Source organism: Puma concolor, chromosome A1 (assembly GCF_028749965.1).
Source record: "Puma concolor isolate L17-30 chromosome A1, mPumCon1.1.hap2, whole genome shotgun sequence".
NCBI classification, from domain to species: Eukaryota; Metazoa; Chordata; class Mammalia; order Carnivora; family Felidae; genus Puma; species Puma concolor.
The window spans coordinates 119,541,662-119,564,432 of NC_141667.1; the positions used below are offsets into that span (position 1 = coordinate 119,541,662).

Below are 22,771 nucleotides of genomic sequence, written 5' to 3' on the forward strand. Positions count from 1 at the left end.
AGACATCAAAGAAAGAAGGACACATTATTACTTTCTTTCCCATTCTTTGCCACGGAATGAGAGAACAATGGCTAGCCACTGTACCCAGAAAATGAAATATGGGCAATTTTTTTTTTTTAAGATCAAGAAGCCTTGATCAATGTTTCCTCAGATAGATCCAGTTTTGGCTTCCCGCTGATGTCTCTGCAGTTTGTGGCACCTTCTTGGGCAAGAGCTACATTGTGATTTCACGTTTCTTCAAGCACACCAGCTCTGGGGCTGTGAGCTCCTCACTGGGAGAGGCATGCTTTCCTCTTGTGTAAACCTTACATTTGAAGATAAACTTATTAATTTCTTACTATTTTGTGTTTGGTCCTATTTTCAAAAATATATCTATTCAGTAGTTTCTGATTCTTTACCTTCTAATTGATTTTTACAGTACTATGTGGGAATGTAATGGATGCACATTTGATTTGGCTTTAATGATTGACATTTACTTTATCCAAGCAATTCTAAAAAGACAGTTACCTTGTAAAAGTATTTTCTTGGGCTTTGCTCTTTCACCATAACTGTATGAGTTCAGGGGTAAGTCATAACTTTTCTGTTATCTTGAAATAAGGTGTTAGTTCTTATCATCAGTGGAGACTCACTCTGTTGATGATGTTGCCAAGCTGGGTTTGTTTTTGCTTTAGATGAACCAGACCATTCTCTCATGCTCAGCGTTGAGTATGTTAGTGGCCCGTATCTTTACCCATCTAGCTTTTGCTTATTCACTGATGCTTATAAACCTCACTTCTGAGATTTAAAATGGGCAGTCTAGGAGAGTGTGGGCTAATAACATTGGATATATCCAACAAACATTTATGAAATATCAAAGAAGTTCTTCCTGGAATGTAGTAAAAGGAACAAAAATGCCCAAATCAGACTTTACACCCAGATTAAATTAATGGGATGAGCAGCTGTTTTTAGTTCATAAAATTTTCATTATAATTGAAGTTACACACATGAATATTCTTCATTCTAATAAGATGTAAAACATTTTGTACTTTTTATTTTCAATTTCTGCGTTAGAACATCTGAAGTCTTGAGTGTTCATCTGGTGAATCACAAATAGTGTAAGTTGCATGTTTTGAGGGGCTGATTGTTGGGCATTGTGTGTGTGTGTGTGTGTGTGTGTGTGTGTGTGTATCCATTTTTTCCTTGCTTTTTTTTTTCCTAGTAGCAGATTTGACAGTTTGGTGATTTCTGTGTGTTGGGCACCAGCCTTTTTGGTTGGCCTTCAAACTTGCTTTCACTGAAGTATTAAAATATTCTGGCTTTGTTAACTTTACTTAGGAATTATTTCTAAGCTCCATTCCTAACAGTAAAGGGCTTGAGGGTATAGTTATCAAATAGCCTGGATAAATACCACCGTATTCATCCCAAAACATGACTCCCTATGCTCATATTGGCCTTAATTTCCAGGGCACCAGTGGGTGATCCGACAATTACCAGAATGCACTGCCAGTTACAGAAACTGAGCAACAGGGCCTTTTCTGTGTAAATATGACATCTGGGCAGGAATCTGATTTTTGGCTCAGTTACACTGCCCTGGAAAAGGTACTCATGTGCTTTTTATATTTGTGTTTACATAGTTGGAGTCTTCTCTGCCTCCCTATCCTGGTGTATACTGAGGATACCCTCCCCATCCTGTGTATACTAGGATCCTGAGGACACTGTAGGTCAGTGTTCAGCTGCTTGCAGACAGTGCTCTGTGTTATTTGTTCACTGAATGGCAGGTCTTGCTTCTTATGGGCTGAAATGGGGATGACGGAAGTGAAAAGGGATGGAATTGTCAGGAGGGGCAAGTGCAAAGTGGGAACGTCCAATATGATTTGGTAGGGATTCAACGTAGAGGAAATCTTGAACTGTTAATAGGAGACCTTGCTTCTGATTTTTGCTGCTTGATCACTTATATATACAGTTTGACTCTGGGAAAAGGGACAAAGCTGGCCTGAACTCCCTCATAATGTGAAGATTTAATAAGACAATAAAGAGGAATGCTCTATACTTGGAGGGTATAAGGCAGTAGACAATGAAAGTTGTTGGAACTAATGGTGAGTAAATGCTGTTTTCAAAGGGAGGGGGCCCCTTAAAGGTACTAACTTTGAAAAGCAGAATAAGCTGTTTTATTGAAATAGAGGTGGTGATTGAATCGGAAACAAGGATGTTGGGCTAGGGGAGCATCCGATGCCATTTATGAGTAAGAACTTTTGAAATACCTTAGTCGGTGCCTTTTGACTTTTTATTCTCATCCTCCTTGCCCTTTGGTTTGGGCTGTGTATCGGTGCAGGATTCAGGGGGAAGGTTAAACATGTAGATTCATTGTGTTGGCTTTAGTTGTGTAGGCCTGGGGCTGTCTCTTGGGAATCAATGGTTCTTAAGTTCTTCAGGTGAATCTGTCGTGCACTTAGATTTGGGAGCCCCTGGTAACTAGTCAGTATCCTGCAAACATACTGCTGAAACCTGTCAGTGTTGTATAGCATGACCGGTTGATAATCTGGCCCTTCAGCAAACAGGTAAACACTTTTTACCAGAAACACCCTCTTGGAAAGTTCAACAAAATTCAGTTGAGGGCCTTCTTGAATTTATGCAAGGAAGGTGTTGTTAGTGGAAGGAAGGGAGGAAGAAGGGAGACTTCAGTGACTCTGTTTAGTGTCAAAATTGTGTTGCATTGTTTCCTGTTTTGGATTAGAGGTGCTGATTAGATTTTCTTTCTTGCAGCACTTACACCTGTAGTAAATAAATAGGTTGAGTATTAAAAATGACAGTATTTTATCACATGCATGGATATCCCGCAGAACAACCTAAAGGTCTTAAGACAGCACACCAGGAATCTGATGCCCATCTGCCTGGTCTCAGGGTGTGCCTCCTACATGGGGTTGAGAACTGACACCTGGGAGCTTGGTTGTTGTCTTTCCAATCAAGGATAATAGTGGTAGCTAGGCAAGGAGATAGAGAATAAAAAAGCCAGGTTGAGTTCAGTTTCCTGGTCTGCATTTAAGCAGCTACATTTTGAGACCTTTTCTGTGCAGGAGGTCGAGGCAGCTCCATTCTATGTGCCTGACCTCAAGAGGGTTGGAGAATTGGGAGGAATTTAGTGGGTAATTTATGGGGTAATATCCCTCTGCTCTAAGATGACTCAACAGACTCTTGTCTGAAGGTAGGAAAACCTGGCCCCTCATATAGCTCTAGTTTGGGTGAGTCTTTCTCCAGGTGTCCTTTATTATCATACGTTAAAATAATCTTTCCTGTTTGTTTTCTACACGTATTTCCTGCTCATTGTAGGGCAGTTGCAAAATACATGTAAGAAAAAACAGATTATGTTCATGCCCTCTTCAGGTGTGTGCTTTCTAGTAGTTGGCGGCTCCAAAGGGAGCCAGTATTCTGACCTCCATCATTATAGCTTAATGCTGCCTGTTGTTGGTCTTCATGTGGAATGGACTCCGTACTCTGTTGTATCAGTTTTCTTTTGCTAAATCTTGTGTCTGGGAGCCTCATCCGGGTGTATCAGTACTTGTTTTCCCAGTGTTGGGTAGCATACTGTAGTTGCTACAGTTTATTTACTCATTCTGCAGAAAAATCACTTTTGCAAACATGGAATCCTATTGTACATAGTATTCTGACTTTTACATTAATTTAACATTACATTTGGGACTGTCTTTCCTTATTAAATGTGTCATTTTAAAATGACTTTCTATGGTTGTTTAGATGTATTCATTGGATAAAATTATTCTAGTGTGTTTCATTAAATGTCTGTGTTGGGCATTTGCATTATTTCTCGTTATTTGCTCTTATAAATAATGATGTGAGGAATATCTTTATAGGCTGCTCTAAGCCCTCAACTAAGATTATTTGCTTAGGACATACTTTTAGAAGTAGATATATGAGTCTAAGGGTTTGTATGTGTTTGAGGCATTTATTAGGTTAGGTATTGCTAAGCTGAAGCGTGCATTTCTAAGCATCTCAGAAAACTCCCCAAGGGCATGGCAGGTGGCAGTGTTGTATAGACCTACTTTGGAATTGGGATCAGGAATGGCTACGTAATTTGCAGGGCCCAGTGCAAAACGAAAATTCAGGGTTCCTTGTTTTAAATGTTTGAGAACTTCAAAACCAGTGACATCAGATCATTTAACTAAGTGGGGAGCCCTTCTGAGAGGTGAGCATTGTGTGACTGATGTGTCCTTGAAGTCAGCACCAAATGGGATGCACTGGGAGGCCTGATATCCCAAGATAAGACTCTGATTGGACAGGTTCACAAACTGTTACAGATTTTGAAACTTTGCCCACCACTCAGGATGCCAGTAAGGTTGCACTGAATAGACATTTTTCTAGGTAGTAGGATTGTGGGGATATGGGATCTGAGGTTAACCATGTGGATTTAAATAGTGGTTCTGTCACTTATTTTTATGAGACTTTACAATTTTGCATCTTTGGACCTCAGTTTTTTTTTTTTATCTGTAATATGGGGTTGTATTACCTCATAAGATTGTTGTGAGAATTAACTGAAATGTGTGTATATAAAGGACTTAATACAGTGCTTTACCACAGTAGGCTATTAACAAGTGTTACCTATTATAATTGGTTATCAATTCTTAAACACTGTGCTTTAAGAGAGTGAGCCTCCATGACCTAAAATATGTACCTCCACTAGGCTATCGGGCTCCTGAGATTCCACCATTTGATTATTCCTTAGCATTATAGTATTCCCTGCTTCAGCTCACTGTTAATAATGAGGGCTGTTGCTAATAACCCATTCCCAGGAGGCGTTAGAGCAGCTCGGGGGGGGTGGGGGGCTCTAGGAATGGGGGTTAGAGAGGCTAGTGGGGTGTTTGGTTTCACATGGCTGGTGTGCAGAGTGTATGTGTGATGTGTGATAGCAGGGTGGGGAGGATGTTGGTGAGAAGAGAGGGCTCTGGAGCCCGAAGGGCTTTGGATGCCAGAATGGGGAGGGAGAGATTCATTTCCAAGTGGTTTAGGGTGATTGAGTGTCACCTAGAAGTTAGTGAGGTACGAAGGTTTGGGGATTGACCATACCTGGAATTTGTGCTGTGAGCATTTAACTTCTCAGACACTGTTTTTGTCTTTGTGTAAATGGTAATAATAATGATGGTAGTATTAAATGGCATTAGTAGTAGGAGGAGTAGTCATAGTAGTGGGGTTAGTATTATTAACTAACATTTATTGAATGGTTACCCATATCACCTCGAGTGCTTGACACATAAGACCTTATTCACCTTTGGAACAACCTGTGTCATAGGTGTCATTAATCCCATTTTACTGAGGAGACTGCACATCACAGAGCATCAGGGACTTGCCTATTAGGCAGGTTAGAGATGAGATGTGAATCCAGGTAATCTGACTCCAGGAGCTCCACCCTTAATCTCTGTTGTCTTTTTCTGTGTGTGTGTGTGTGTGTGTGTGTGTGTGTGTGTGTGTGTGTGTGTGTGTGTGTATGTGAAGGCTGACAACTGCTTAGCACTTGAGATCTCTGTAAATTGAATGGGTTCTCTGCAGAAGCATTATGGCATAAATGGGCTTGATCAGATGGGGTGGGACAGACTACGTGTTCTGGCTTGGTGGATTTCATGTATTCTCTGTGTGACTGCTAGACCCAGGGGCTTAGCAGGGGCAAGAGCAGGCAACCTGACCTGCACACCCTGCCTTTCTTTTGGGCTACCCGTCTGTGGTTACAGGAGAATGCCAAAATCACCATGATTAGAACTGAGATGTCATCACAACAGGAATATCTTTGGGAACTTTTTTTCCCCCTCCAAGACACTTTAATTAAATTCCCATCATGAAAACAATTAGGCAAGATTTGCCATACCTAACCGGTCAATAACTCAAGGATAGGATCTCATTAAGAGCTTTCGCTTTCCTGGAAACTGCCATTTTGAGGATTCAGAGCTGGTGGCTGCATGCTCTGGGAATTAATTTATCCATATTTCCTCTGAGCTTTTTTTTTTTTAATTTTCCCAAATCCAGAAGGAAACACGTTTTTAAATGACCTAAAAGTAGGAGACGGATTGTACACACCGCCATTCACTTTCACAAAGGTGTTCCTAAGTTTGAGGTGTTCTTTCCCTGCCACGATTCCATTGTCTTCTGTGTTGACTTACGCCTGCCTGTGGACAAAGCAATAGATGTGGCCTGGATACAGGCACCACGTGAGTGAGTGAGCCTCCTCTTTTAACATAATTTTCCAGATACTGTGGTGTCTTATTTCTTAGCCAGGTGAGGGCTGCCCCTTACTGATGTCAGCAGGTAGAAATCTTGAGATACTTGATTCAATTTCCCTGACAAAATTATTGAGATGAACTATAAATTGGCCCATTTTTTTTGCTTCCTTCTCTTCTGCACCCACTTTCCTTCTGTCCATGCTTTTGTTCCTAATGCACTATTGATCTTCCACCAGGGGCTAGCCATTGAAGTTGCCATTGAGGCAATAAAAAATGTACAAATAGAACTATCTAGAAAAACCGTTGACATCATCTAGTAAAGACAGACCCAGAAATTCAGCTGTTAGGTAGTCTAGAGGCACTTGTGTACATATGTACCTGGATGCATTATAAAATGTTCATCTTCAGTAGAATGGACAAATAATTGCGAGTATTTTCAAACAGTGGAACACTATGCAGCCATGAAAATGAACAAACGACAGCTACATGCAATAATATGGATGAATCTCAACTGAGCATGCAGGGTTTATTGTCTGTGACTTAGTGAACAGTCAGTGACTAGATCAGCATGTGTTTAGGAAACTGGCTTTGGGCAGTGTGGATTATAGAGAGTCCACGATGGAGACAGAGATCCCCCTGAGAGGCAGTTGTGGTCCTGGAAAGAGAAAATTGCTATGCTAACCCCTGGCATTCCCAGTAGCAGGGGAGAGAATGACACGGACTGTTGAGAGACGTTAGAAGAAAAATAAGTACAGTCTGGTGACTGATTAAATGCTTGGGTTGATTAGAAAGGGAGTTTACTTCCATGTCGCTGAGGCCTCTAATATCATAGACTAGGAGGATGATGGTGTCTTTAACGGATGTAGGAGCAGGCCTGGGGTTTTGAAGCAATGGATACTGAATCTACATGCAACCAAGCTACATGATCTTGAACAAGTTATTTATCTTCTCTTTACACAATTTCCTCACATATAAAAAAGAGAAAATGTTTTAAGAGTAACAACCTCAGGGACGCCTGGGTGGCTCAGTCAGTTAAGCATCCAACTTGGGCTCAGGTCTTGATCTCATGGTTTGTGGGTTTGAGCCCCGTGTTGGGCTCTGTGATGACAGCTCAAAGCCTGGAACCTGCTTCGGATTCTGTGTCTCTCTCATTCTCTGCCCCTCCCCTGCTCACACTCTGTCTCTCAAAAAATAAAATAAACATTAAAAAATTAAAAAAAAGTAACAACCTCAGAAGATAATACAGTGTCTGATACATAATACACTCTATTATATGGTTTTTGAAGAGTAAAAGTGACCCTGGATATATAACATCGTGTGATTCAATCCTTTCTTTAGACCTAACAGAGATAAAAGATAGATGTAGGAAAACTTGAATCATCTTTATGTCTCTTGAGTGAAACAAACACTACAAGTTTGGGGGCAGTAGAAAATCTTAGAACAAAAGGCACAAAAACCAGAGGTTATATAGTGCTGGAAAGGGAAAGCCAAGGAGGTGACTTAATGAGATTTTAAGTGAATGGTAAGTCAGAAGTTAGCATGTACTTTTGCTGAGAATGGTTCTTGGGAGCACAGAGCCTTTAAAAGAATAACTTTTTGTTTATATATAAATGATTTTCAAGTCCTTACTATTTGGGTGATTGCCAAGTAATATATATTATAGAAAATTAGTAAAAAGAACATAAGGAGATAACACCCATGATTCTAATGTCCAGAGATTCTTTTCATATTTCAGCTCTGTCCATTCATCTTTCTATTCGTCCATCTGTTTTTCTTTCTCCTTCTCCTTCTTCTTCTTCTTTTTAAAGAGCTGAAATTAATCTGTATATTGTTGTATAACCTGCTGTGTTTTGCACAGGAGCTTTAAAGAAGGCTTATCTAGCATGAGGGATTTAGGTTAGCTATGTGTAGTAGGAAGAAAATGTCTGATGTGCTTTGTCAATGAATTACTGAGGGAAAGTGCAACATTTCCTTCTCTGGCAGTCTTAAAATATACTAGGATAAACTCTCATTTCAGTGATGGTAGGGCATGACCCTGCTTTACTGCCCTGTTATTCTTTGATATGTGGGCAAACCATGAGAGTGCTTTTCTGCACACTTCCATCTCCCAAAAGTAGCAGAAAGAAATACTGGTTAGAATATGATGTAAGAGAGACTTTTATTAATCCCTCACCTACACTTGCCTTGAGGACTGAAGAGTTTATCTCTCCCAAGAGTGTAAGACTGCTCAACTTTTCATTTTTAAATATTAAAATCACTGTAAAATTCTACTCTGACTAATCTAGAATAAAGACAGGAAAGATTAGTGTCACTAGGATGTAGTTTTACATGAACAAATCATTTTAAATAGGCTTAAATCTAAGAGGTGGAGGCTGCTTTGCCTAGACAGACTATTTGCCTAGACTGTTTATGTCACATTGGCTAGGATAGCTCTGTGTGTGTGTGTGTGTGTGTGTGTGTGTGTGTGTGTATGGGAGGGAGGGAGGGAGGGAGGAGAGGGAGGGAGAGAGAGAAAGAGGAATCTGAAGGCTTCTTTTTACCGATTGCACGATTTGCATGTAGAGGCTACCGCTACTAGAGAATTAGACAGAAGGTCTAATAAGAGTTATGATAACTTTGATGTGGCTCTTCTTGACTTTGTACTCACCTGCAAACTCTTAACTAGTTCTAGTGTTCTCCCAAAGGCAAGTTGGTCCATAGATTGGTAAGGTGGAACATCCTTGGGGAAGTGAGGGCCTGGGGGTAATTCTGCCATCTTTCTGATGTCACTCTCAAATGTTCTCTGTTTTATGAAATAGAGATAATTTAATATTGGTAGAACTCTAAATAGCAGAGTGGCACACCTTATCTCAGCCCCCCTCCCCTCCAATCAAGGCTTGAAGAAGTCATCTTAGGCTTCTGACTTTCTAGTCTCTGTCTCTACTGTCTGTCTCGCTCCCTCTGTAGTAATAATGGCTAACATTTAATGAAGGCTTGTTGTGTCTGAGGAACAGTTCATATTTACTTCTCAAGATAGTTGTGAATGAAAGATACTATGAATATTCCCATTTTTACATATGAGGAAACTGAGTTAAGAGAGTCTTAGTAATCTAACCAAAGTCCTACATCTGATAATTATCTCAGATTCAATTTTAAAAGGCCATTTTGCAGCATGAAATGAATATATATATATTCATAATAATATATACATATATTTTAATTGGAATTAGTTAAGTTTATTGTGAGTCAAGAACAACATTTTATTTATGTATTAAAAATATTTTTTTTAAATGTGTATTTATTTCTGAGAGAGAGGGAGAGACGGAGCATGGACAGGGGAGGAGCAGAGAGATAGGGAGACAGAGTCAAAAGCAGGCTCCAGGCTCTGAGCCGTCAGCACAGAGCCCAACGCGGGGCTTGAACTCACAAGCCGTGAGATCATGACCAGAACTGAAGGCGGATACTTAACCGACTGAGCCACCCAGGCTCCCCAAGAAGAACAACATTTTAAAGATAGAGTACAGATCTCCTGACTATCACAATTTTATCATGGGATTATGTAGTCTTAGCTATGACTAGACATCCTGTATTCTGCAGTAGTTACACTTAGAATAATGAAGCTATATATATTTTCTTTTTTCTCTTGGCTTAATTGGCATATAACATAGTGTAAGGTGTACAACATAATTTTATATATGTATGTATTGCAAAATGATTACCATAATACGCACCCATCACCTCTCACACAATTATTTTTGTGTGTGATGAGAAAATTAAAATTTACTCTTTTAGCAACATGAAATATTCTTAACTTGAATAAAACAATTGCTTATATAAACTGTAAATCTCTTTTTAACAAAACTTTTGTTGTAACAGGCAGTTATTGAATTATTATGGATATTGTTTTGTGTTGACTTTAAATGGTAATGCTTTGGGAAATCTCTGTAGTTTAAATATCCAAATGTAGAATGACATCAATGATTTTTTTTTTTTTTTTTTTTTTTTTTTTACAGGACAGAGTTCATTCAGAGAGGCAGAATTTCAATTACAGGGGCTGGCTTTCTCAACTGCATTTTGGAGACTTTTGCCAGCACATTCTTAAGACAGGGAGCCCAGAGGGTAAGCTTGTTTTTACTTTGAACCAATATTTATTTTAAGAAATCATGAAGATTCCCATTGGGTTATTGAATAAGGCTCCTGAGCAGACACGATGAGAAAAAAATACAGTTTATAAACAAACAAATAAAAAATAAACAAATAGATGCAAAAATAAGTATCTTTGCTAATTATTGCATACATCCAAATCAAAGTAAAACTTAAATGCCATTTGTGACCCATTAAATTAAAACTATGCCAGTAAAGAATATGTAATAATATGGAGAACTAAGAGATATAATCAGAATGAGTAATTACATTTTCAGTATATTCAGTATGATGACACCCATTTAGTGAAAAAGATAATAGCTAGTATTTATTGAGCACTTATTATGAACTACTCACTGTAAAAAGAATTTTTATTTATTATTTAATACAAACCTTTGAAGTAGCTATTTTTGTTGTTCTGTTATTATGGATGAAGAAGATACAGAGACCTTGAGTTCCTGGGTGTCACTTCTTGTGTTTTTCATATTCTGTGGGAGTTTAGGGTTCCATGAAGGTGATTTAGAGACCACCTTAGAGTCTAAGGTTGGTACCCTGTTTTAAATAGAGCTATTCTTGGGGCACCTGGGTGGCTCAGTTGGTTGTGCATCTGACTTTGGCTCATGTCATGATCTTGTGGTTTGTGAGTTCAAGCCCCGCGTTGGGTTCTGTGCTGATAGCTGGGAGCCTGGAGCCTGCTTCGGATTCTGTGTCTCCCTCTCTCTCTGCCCCTCCCCCAGTTGTGCTCTGTCTCTCTCTGTCTCTCAAAAATGAATAAATGTAAAAATAAAATAAAATAAATAAATAGAGCTATTCTATTTTTAATCTGTCTTATATAGAGAAATTTATATGTCTCATTTTCTTGCCTTCACAGCATTATTTTCAAAATGTCTTTAAGGTAAAGTCTATTCCTTATGCATTATGATATGCTTATTACAGGTGTTCTGAAGTATTGAGAAATTATTATTTAATTTTTATTAACTTGTTTTATATATAATATTGTACTTTTAAATTGTTGTTGTTGTTATTGTGATAAGGGGCATAATCACTTAATTCCTGGATTTACTCAGGACATATGCTATGCATATGTTACCTTGTTTTGTTTTGTAGAATAATAGGTTTAATGGCTGGTCTGAAGGAATATTGTTGTGGCTCCAGAGATTATCTGGGTAACAAACCTTTGTTCTCGCTTTGCAGATCTAGGTTCAAGAATGAGCCTGGACCATGATGTGTTAGTCTGGGAGTCTGAGGATGATGAACGAGCGTTTGATACTGTACTGTACTCCATAAACATACTGTCAAGATTAATGGTGTATTCCTGTCTCAGAAATGCACATATCTAGACTGGCCCAGCCTGTTGAAGCTGGGCTTGAAGTGGATAGCTGGGCTTCTAGAAGGTCTGATATGACCTTACTCACTCACACATGATTGGAAGTTTTTCTGCTATATTGCAAAGTATGCCTGTGTAAAAACCCACATGTTGTGCAAAATTGCACCATGAAATTAATGGGTCTGATGACAGAAATAATTTCACTGCCATATCCCTGAGTATCATACACTTTTTTGATCAAGATTGAGAAAAATTTTCTGTAAAGAAACAGATAGTAAATACGTTAGGCTTTGTGGGCCAAGAAGCAAACTGGAGATATTATGTTGGGGCTTTATAGCAAGAGAGAAACAAGTTTCCATAATTTTTTTTTGTTTACAAAATTAAAAATATAATAATAGTTGAATTTTTTTTGTAATATAGTTCTTCGGATCAGAAAAATGGGATTCCATTTTGTGGGAGAACATAACGTTTAGCTAAATTGTGATTCAGAGTTAGTGTTCCCTACCATCAAATTGCAAATGTTCATTTGTGAAAACCATTCTTGTGGATCACACAAACACTGGTGGTGGACTGGATTTGGCCTGTGGGCTATATAGTTTGCCAACCCCTGCTTTAGATAAATAAATAGTCCTTGATTAATTCAGATGGGTTTATGTTCGACCTGTCCATCAATCTGAACCTTGTAATGACTTTTAACCATACGGTGGTTGTGGATATTCTGATCCTGTGCGATGCATAAAGTGAACATTATTAGTCCCATTTTATCGATGAGAAATGTCTTGGAAGAGTTAAGTGCACCTAATATGTGGGTGGCTGCTTGTCTGCCTTTTTCTTACACGTATACGTGGAGCACCTGCTTTTTGCTAGGCTCTGTGGTAAGCATGGGCTTTTAAATGGATTTACTCAAGGTCATAAGGAGAGCAAAAGGTGGAGTCTGAACTCACATCCCCATGTTTTACAAGTCTTAAAACTTGTAAACAGTTGAGCCTTGCCACTTTACTCTGCAAGATTTTTCAGATAAACAAAGCAGATGGTTTGCCCACTCAGCACCTTTGCTGTGTATCAGATGCATTTGTGTGGTAGTCTTACTTTCTCTGTAGTTATTAGGACTCTTTGGTTATAAGTAATAGAAACTACTTTAGGCTAGCTCATTCATTGTAATGGTACAAGGGCCGTGAGGCGGGCAGGCTTCAGAATGGTCTGCCCTGGGACTGAGAGATGCCAGGAACCCAGATACTATTCCTTCTTCAGCACTTGTCTATAAGAGTATGCATCTGTTGTATTCTCTTTCTTATCATGTGGGCCTCTGTAGTCCAGGTGTACATCTTGTATAGAGTTTTGGCCAACCAAGAGACTGTCTGCTTATTTCATTCATTTCCAAATTCTTTGGAAGGGACTCTTGTTGGCATTTCATAGGTCAAGCGTAGCCAGGAGGGTAGACGTCAGGTTTTACGAATATGGCTCATCCCAGGTTGTGACCGGATTGGGTGGGAAGTCATGTCCCAGGGAAAAGGGTGGTGGGATGGGTAAATACTCCCAAGGGTTTCTGGCGTGATCTCACAGTAGATTGTATGTTCTTGATGGCAGAGAGGGGGTTTTATGAATCTTAATTCCAATTCCCCTCAACCCATCATAGCTTGGGCAGCGGTCCTACATTCATGTGGAAATGGGTAGAAAGGAGATAGAATGCACAGCTATATCTCATTTGGTTTCTGATGAGCATTATCTGGAAATCATCAAGTGGATTTAAATTTTTTAAGTTTATTTATTTACTTTGAAAGAGACCTGGGCAGGGGTAGACACAGAAAGAGAGAGAGACAGAGAGAGAGAATCCCAAGCAAGCTCCACACTTCTAGCTCAAAGCCCGATGCAGGGTTTGAACTCAAGAACCGTGAGATTATGACCCAAGCTGAAATCTAGAGTCAGATGCTTAACCAGCTGAGCCACGAGGCACCTGCAGTGACTTTAAATTTTTAAAGTGAGAAACCCAAGTAATTCCTGCGTATTCTTGCTTTTGCTCAGAAGTAAGAATATATTTTTCCTGTGAGTTTTTGCCTTTTCTGGCTTTCCTCTTTTTTTTTTTTTTTTTTTAAGAGGCTTAATGGGTTAGCTTTTCAATCTTAGAAGCCACTTGTGCTAAATGGTCTTTTACCTTTTAGCCAAGTGGGGATGTTTTCCGGTATCAGCCTGACTTCCTGATAAACCTTCACAGTTGAGCCTGCATAAATGGCTTCTATGGAAGTGATCCTGAGAGTGTTTTAGGTGAGTTTATTTAGGACTTTATTCTTGAGACTGTTTAGTGATGGTAAAGGTGGGATCTGATATCTATTTTTTTCTAGAAAAGGCAAAATGAGACACTTGCAAATTAAGTATCTTTGTGTTTGTAAATTAAAAGCTGGCCCTAGATATGAACCCCCGAGGTGAGGTCACTTGTATTTCTGTGCCTCTGGTGGCTTGTGCAATTATTTTTCTCTCCTCCTTTCACTACTTTGAGGTGACATACAATTTGGGGGCCCTTCTAACACAAATGCTGACTTTTCATATACTGCTCGGACTTCCCTTTTCTCTGAGAATGGAAGTATGTGGGCAGGAGAATGGAGATTGCCCCCTGGTAGCCAAGTCAAGAGCTATGCTTTTGAAATAGAAGCTGTTCTGAACTTATAGCCCACTAAAGCTCATCTTTGTAATGTGGCACAAATCACTTTATTCCCCTGATCCTGTATGTACTTGTCAACAAGATGGAAACTTTAATGCATTCCCGAAGATAGGTGTGAAAACTATGTTTGAAAGCTTTCAGTAGATTGAAGAACACAGGTCAAATATATGTAAGGTGTTATTTTTGTTTTCAAGAATTAAAAAAAAAACCTACTCACATACTTCCTTTTCATACTTTCTTTTTATGGTTGCATGTTTGTTTGTTTTCCAAACCCATATGAACACCCAATAGATTTTAAACTCAGAAGTGTAGTTCCACAAACAGTTTGAGTATCACCTATGTGCCAGGCATTGGGTAAGGTGCTGGAGACACAAGCAGGAATGAAACAATTCATAAGAGTGGATGCTGTGCCTTATACAGCTTTACTTCACAGATTCTAGCTCAGGGTGGAAGGCCTGACAGGCAACGAATAAACATCTGCTGATGGTGAGAATTATTGAACCCCATGTGGTGGTCAGTGCTCAGCACTATGATCATTGTTGGGAAGGATTTTCAAATAACAACTGGTACTTACAAGAGCTTACTTGATGTCATGCCCTACGCATGGCACACATTACCTTAATTACTTTTCTAAACAAGTCTATGACATAGGAACTCTTCTTCCTCTTTCATTCATGGGGAAACTGAGGTCCCAAATGACAAAGCAGTTTTCTCAAGGTCACAGAATTAGTGGGTGGTGAACTTGGGATTTGAACCCAAACCTCTCTGACTCCAGAGTGTACTGTTAATGAATACCACGCTGCCACATCCACGCACTCTGCCCTCAAGCAGCCACTTGTGTGGGGCCAGATGTGGTGTGCTCGATAGAGCCAGAGCAAGGAGTTGTGGGGTTTACAGTAAGGATGGAGGAATGCAGAAGCACGGAACTCAGTTGCCGTGGAAGGACTTGGAATGGACTAGAGGGACGAGGGGCCATGATGTTGGTAGTTGAAAAGGTCTTGAATGGCTCTGTTCAGAGCTGCCAGCCTCTGGTTTTATCCAGATTCCACCTGGCCTAAATTCCAGACTTCCATGCAGGTTTGAGGGTGTGTTTAGCTGGTGTTTCTGCCATTTTTCCTGTAATGATATATCCTTTTTTCTGTTTTAATATGGACTATGGATTTGTTTTTGTGCTATTTGTTTTGAAAATATCTTTATATTACAAAAGAAAAGTTCAGTGGCGTTTTTCACAGAAATAGAATAAACAGCCCTAAAATCTCTATGGTATCAGAGAAGACCCCAAATAGCCTTTCTTCTTGAGAAAGGAGCTGAAGGCATTGTGCTCCCTGATTTCAAACTATATTACAAAGCTATAGTCATCAAAACATTATGGTATTGCCTAAAAACAGACACAGACCAAAGGGGAAGAATAGAGAGCCCAGAAATAAACCCATGTATATATGGTCAACTAATTTACAACAGAGAAACCATGAAGACAGTCTCTTCAACAAATAGTGTTGGGAATACTGGACAACTGCATGCAAAAGAATGAAACTGGACCACTTTATTATATCATACACAAAACAACAATAGCAACAAAAACCCAAACAAATGTTCAATAAAATGGGCAGAGGAATTGAATAGACATTTTTCCAAAGAATACATATAGATGGCTAACAGATGCATGAGAAAATGTTGAACATCACAAATCATCAGGGAAACATAAATCAAAATCACAATGAGATACCACTTCACACCTGTTAGAATGACTTGTATCAATAAACAAGAAATAATAAGTGTTGGTGAGAGTGTGGAAAAAAAGGAACCCTCATGGAAAAAAAGGGCATGTAAGTTGGTGCAGCCTCTATGGGAAAAAGTATGGAGGTTCCTTAAAAAATTAAAAATAGAACCACCATATGATCCAGCAATTCCACTTCTGGGTATTTATCCAAGGAAAATGAGAACACTAATTCAAAAACATAGGTGTACCCCCACGTAAATAATGCATTGTTTACATTAGGCAAGATGTGGAAATGACCTAGATATCCACTGATGGATGAACAGATAAAAAAGATGTAAAAGATGTGGTACGTGCATGCGCGTGCACACACACGCACGCACACACACACACAGAGAAATGTCACTCAGCCATAAAAAAGAATGAAATCTTGCCATTTGTTAACAACATGGTTAGATCTTGAGGGTATCATGGTAAGGAAAATAAGTCAGATAGAGAAATACAAATACCATATGAGCTCACTGATATGTAGAATCTAAAACAAAAACAAAAGCCAGGTTCATAGATACAGAGAATAAATTAGTGGTTGCCAAAGGCAGTTATAAAATAAAGATGTGGCGATATAAAGTACAGCATGGTGACTATAGTTACTAATACTGTATTGTACATTTGCAAGTTACTAAGAGAGTAAGTCTTAAAAGTTCCCATCACAAGAAAAATGAATTCTGCAACTATGTATGGTGCTGATGTTAAATAGACTTACTGTGGTGATCATTTCACAATATATCCAAATACTGATTCATTATGTGATACACCTGAGACTAATATAATGTATGCCAGTTATACCTCAAGAAAAGGTACACGTGAAGATGATGTTGGGAATGGTTTGGCTGGCAACATAGAAAAGATGCAGTGGAAAATGTCATCCATCAGTTGGAAAGGTCAGGGAATTATGGATTCTCAGAATGAAAAGTCCTTCCCTTCCTGAGCTGCTGATCAAATCCAGATTCAATTGCTGCACACAAGACTTGCTGGCTCAGACTCTTGGGGGCACAACAGAGAAGAGGCTCTTGAGTACACGTGTTGGTCTGCAAGTTTGGGAAGCAGGGTGTTACAGAAAAGGAAGCATGAGTTTTTAAGATGTTATTTGACTCGCCAAAATCGTGACTCAAGAAGGTAGAGGTAGACCTACAGAAAAGATCTCCTGATTCCCCCCCCCCCCCCAGGATTAAAAACTACATTAAAGCCTTTTTATTGTAGCAAAGTATATGTTACATAAAATTTACCATTTTAACTATATGTAAGTCTACAGTCTGACATCATTAAGTGCATTCAGTGTTGTACAACCATCAGTACCATCCAATTCCAGAACTTTTTCATCTTCCTAAGTAATAATTCTGCAACCATTAAATAGTAACTCCCCATTCCTCTTCCTCCTAGTTCCTGGCAACCACCATTTTATTTTTTGTCTCTGTGAATTTGACTACTTTAGGTACTTCATGGAAGTGGAATTGTACCATATTTGTGTTTTTCTGTCTGGCTTATTTCACTTAACATAATGGTTTCAGGGTTTATCAATGTTGTAGCTGGGTAGTATTCCATTGAGTATGTATACCACATCTTGTTTATTCATCCATCAGTGCACGCCTGTTGTCTTCAACCTTTTGGCCATTGTGAATAATGCTGCCATGAATATGGGTATATAAATATCTGTTCAAGTCTCTGCTCTCAATTCTTTTTCTGGATTGTATGGTAATTCTATGTTTAAATTTTTGAGGAACTGCTTAAAAGTTTGTTTTTGAGATACCTCTCTCTCTTTTTCCATGGCAGCAATGGACTGTACTATTACTGTGTATTTTTTTCACGTCTGCCCAGAAGAGTGGTGCTATATATACTATACTCTTGGCTGGTGACACTAGTGAGTGTGCCATATGGTGCTTTCCTCAGTCTGAGAGCCACTCAGTTGTCTCTTGACTTTGCCTTCATCTCTGTCTGCTGCAATCTCATGTTCTGGTGGACAGTTTTGATCCATGATGGGTTGGATGGGTTGGAAGCGTTGAAAAGTTGGAGGTGTTGAAAAGTGTTGAAAAGTGCCAAGGACAAGCGTCCTGGATAGCAAGTACATATGTTAATTTGCCTTGAGGTAAGCAAGCACATTCAAAAAACATATCAAGGAAACAGAAAGATCTGAAGGAAAACAGGGTTTTGGGGAAGTCTGAGACACATGCAAGGCTTCGTACACATTTCTGCAGCCTAGGGGAAATGGCCAGTGACTGAAGCAGAGCTGAGAGGGGCCCAGGCCAGTCAAGCCCCACCTCAGGGATCCTAAGAGAAGGAAACAGGACAGAGATCAGGCTATTCTGTGGGGCAGGTATGGCTCTGCAGGTGCTCTCCAATTCTGGAAAGGGAGCCTTTGCAAGAATCTTGGTTTTCAACCTTTTCTTCATTATCACCCACCCACTCCCAGTGACTCTTTTAAGACTTCTTTTTTTCTATTTGTCCCCCTCCCCATGAAATATTAATACCATGGCTATACTGATTATCTCTTTGTAGACTGTATTATGCTATTGCTTTATACATAAAAAGTGTAAGATATTTTTCACTCCCCAAAACAAAATGTCACCTTGTGTTGTTAGGGTTCCCATTGAGAAAACATGGTTCCTACTGCCCTGGGTATCACTATCTCCGTCTCTCCAAATTAAAACAATCACCAGTCCTCTGGCCCCCAACCCCTAAAATTCCAAGCGAAAATCAAAAGAACTTTTTGGTGAACTCCCACGTGGTTCTTGCAGATTTCACATTTTACTCTTCTGGGAGAGGCTTAGGAGACAAAATGGGTGGTAACGCTCTTGTCATGCAAGTGTTCTTTTTTTAGCCCAGTTGTCTTCCCACTTGGAGACGACCATAAATGCTGTGGACATGCAGAGCTCTCATTATGCACTCGCATAGAAGTTTTTTGTTTTTTTTAGGTTTGTGAAATACATTTTCAATGTGTAATAAAATAATGTGTTATCTTAGCCACTCTTCTGGCAAGGCCCCATTATTAGTCCCATGATTATTCCTGTGTTGATTGGGAGGCTGAAGCGGAGAGAGACTGAATTCAACAGCATGTGAAATATTTGTCACTGAAACAATGTGGGCAAGTCAAACAGTTTGAACATCGCTTTAGAGAAGGTCTGGCCTACACATGCTATAGCTAAAGATATCTGAACATGCTGTTTCCTTAGGGTGTTTATAAAAATCCATTTTAATAGTGGAAGATAATTCTCTGCGACAGAAGATAGTATTCTTGTGTATATATTGGTATATACAAATGTGTGTGTGTGTGTGTGTATATATATATATATATATATCTCCAAACACACAGCCACTGTACACAACACACACACACACACACACACACACACACACACACACACACACACTCTGAGGCACTGTATATGTAGTCCAAATGGGCATTTGAAAAACCTGGTTACTGTTTGGTTGCACCATTTTTGCAAACTGTATTAGTTACCTATGGCTGTATAACAGATTACCCCAGCACTCCACAGCTTACAGCACACATTTACTGTGTCTCACTTTCTACGGGTCAGGAGTCTGGGCGTGCCTTAGTTGGATCCTCTGATTCAGGGTCTCACAAGGATGTAGTCAGTGTCTCGGCTGGGGCTGGGATCTCATCAGAAGTCTCTAGGGGGAAAATTCAGTTTCAGGTATATTCACATGGTTGCTGCCATGCCTCCCTGGTAGGGAGCCTCCTGGCTGGTAGGATTCTGCCAGCATCCCTTGGTTCCTCGACATATGGGGCTCTCACAACATGGCAGCAAGCAAGAGAAGGGGCAGGAGAGTGCTAGCAAAGCAAAAGCCATAGTTTTTGTTACCCGATCATAGAAGTGACATCTATTTATTTCTGTATTGCGTTCATTAGGAGCAGGTCACGAGATGTAGCCTGCAGTCAAGGGAAGGGGATACACAAGGGCATAAATAACAAGAGGCAGGGATCACTGGGAGCAATGTGAGACCTGCCTACCACACCGACCTCATGTGATGGGTATGCCAAGTTGCATGCACAACTGTTAAATTCTTTTTGGTGGTATTGGGAACTGATAATTAGAAGTTGGTAAGGTTTAGCTGCACCCGCCCAACTTCACTCCCAGCTTATAAAAAAGTTCTGCAATGCATACAGACATTTAATTAATCATTTATTTATAAGTAGGCACAAAATAGATGACTTGTTTTATAAGTTTGATTAAGTCTCTGTCCTTTTGGGTGCTCCGACCATGAATTGCATAAATAGATGGCTCCCTGAAAACAGAACTGACTCTATTCCAAAGGCAAGATTCGGCTGTTCTAAAGATAACATCAGGCGGCCAAGTCTTCTGACCCAGTGGATGGGCATAGGACCATGTATACATAAACTTTGGGTGCCATCCCTAAAGTTGGCTGGTGAAGGGCTTGCTGGATAGAATCTTAGCTCTTCATTGTGCAAGTATATCTCTGGAATGTTGAGCTAATCCCTGTATGTTAGGTTCCACTAATTAAATTAACGAGAGTCCATTTCTCACATCCACTAGGAAGCCACTAATTTTACCGGTGAAAATGCACAATTTATGCCAATTATTAAAGCTTCTGATGTTTCCAAGGATAACGGTAACTGCCATTTCTGGAAAGTGAGTTTGCTGATTAGAATGCTCACAACCAACCCCTGGAGCCTGAAGCTTGCATTAGGGCGACTGACTCTACCTGATGTATAATGTGAACTAACACATGTACCATAATATTATATTGTATGTACCGAAATATTTTGAAGCAAATAGATAACCTGATAGTCGTATACCAAATGTCAACTCCAGAACCTAGTACACTTTGTCTTTAGAAAGATTATTCAGTGTGAAACAAGGTTTCAGCTGTGTGTTTAACACAAAGATTGAATATGAAGCTTTAGAGAAGCGGCCTTTGGTCCATCATCTGGCTTTTTCATTTCCTGGATGTCACATATCACATCTTGGATCGTCAATTTTCTCATCTCTGAAATGGAGAGATAATAGTTGTCTTTCACAGGGTTATTTTAAAGATTAAGTGAGGGCACATATATGAAACATGGCTAACATAGAGAAACTCCAAGAATTGTTAGCATTAAGAGAAGTTGTCTGATAAAAAAGATATTTTTTTAAGTAAATACCCTCTTAAATACTCATCTGAACAAAAATTTTAGATTGCGGCAGTATAGGTCAAGTTTGTGTTGTCTTAAAAATTATTTTTTTGCCATTTTTTAAATCCATTATTTTAACATTCAGTGTCTCCATATTCACCATTTTGATTTAGTTCTTTCCATTTGTGTTCATGTATGTTTGCTTATGTATGCATGTATGTATGGTATTTTTTAAAAGACACACTGGGATTATTCTGTTTATTTGGCCCAACTTTTTCATTTATGGGTATATTGTTAACATTTTCCTTGAAAACATGAGTTTTGATGCCTTTGTAATATTCCATTGGCATAAATGCCCTTATTGTTGGTTTCTGGTTTTTTTCCCACTATTATAGATATTATTGTGGTAAATTCATGAATACAAATACTTGTATTTCTCATCACTTCCGGGGTTAAAGAGTGTGCACATTTTTAAGACCTTTGATGCAAATTGCTAAATTTCCTTACGAAAGAGTTTTGCCACTTTGCAGCTTCCACCGCAAGCCAACTCTGGGTATTATCAGAGATCTTGCTGTGTAACATGACGTAACCTCTTAGAATTTCCATTTGTCATTAGGGAAGCAGGGTTAATTATTCTACCCTCCTAGGATTTTTATGAAGAAGAAATGAAATTGTTAGCTCCAGACTTCTGGTTCCTGCTCCAAAGACATTGAAAATTAATGCTTCTGTCATTAACTAATTGTTTGACCTCAGTCTTCCTCCAAGCGTTTTAATTGTGTTACCTTGAACTAGTTGCCCTCAGCTGCCCAGTTTCTCAACTGTGAAATGAATGTCTGGTGGACACACATGCATGGTAGTCCCAACCTTAAAAGAGTGGACTTTTCAAAACCCAGTAATTCTAAGATCGAGGAAGACAGCAAATACAACTGTCATTCAAAAGAATAAATAAAAGTCACAAATATGACAGGTGAACATCAGTGTAATTAATAATCTGCTGACTGTTGGAGGTTTGCATTTCCTTCTGGGCTTATGTTGGAGACTTGTATTTCTTTCTGGGTTTTGTCCATCTTTCAAGATTTTTTCCATTACTTGAACAACTTGAAAGAACTTCTGTCCTTAGTTCCAGAGGGTTTACTTCCTAGCTCTCAATTTACCTCTGTTGGCAATACTCTTCAGTGCTCAAGTAGATTTATTTACTCGCTATTTATTCATTAGATGCTGGTGATTAGTTAAGTAATAATAACTGCCCTCTTCCTCCATATCTCCTCTCCATCAGCTCGCCTTGTCGTGCCGTCTCAGAGTTTTAGTCCTAAGAAATGTAGCCTTTGCGGTGAAAACATCTCAGGTAAAATGAGTATTCTGTGACTGATAACAGTTTTGGTCCTTCTCCTGAATTTAAAACAATGCCATTACCTTGACTGTGAGACTTAGGAATCTAAAATCCCTCTGTGGCTCATTTGAATTCATCAGGGTTGTAATAGACTGCTCAGTGGTAAAGCTTTTGGGAATCCCTGAGATCAGCCAGCTGCAACTGTGGGGCGTTGCCTTTTGTAAACAAGATGAAACCTGGGAAGTTAAACTCTTACCAGAAATGGCAGAA

The 22,771-nt window shown here is 39.3% G+C and overlaps 1 protein-coding gene across 6 annotated transcripts in view; it reads left to right on the top strand.

The window, feature by feature from the left end:
* PRELID2 (PRELI domain containing 2) overlaps nucleotides 1-22,771 on the top strand; it is a 189,231-nt gene that overhangs the window by 24,071 nt on the left and 142,389 nt on the right. For all 6 annotated transcript variants that reach the window (XR_015249291.1, XM_086701424.1, XM_086701412.1 and 3 more), the window contains one exon: nucleotides 10,193-10,298. Coding sequence is in view for 5 of the 6 variants with exons in the window: in XM_086701424.1 (XP_086557550.1) it covers nucleotides 10,193-10,298 (106 nt within the window). In the remaining variant the exon portion in view is untranslated. The remainder of the gene's footprint in view (nucleotides 1-10,192; nucleotides 10,299-22,771) is intronic.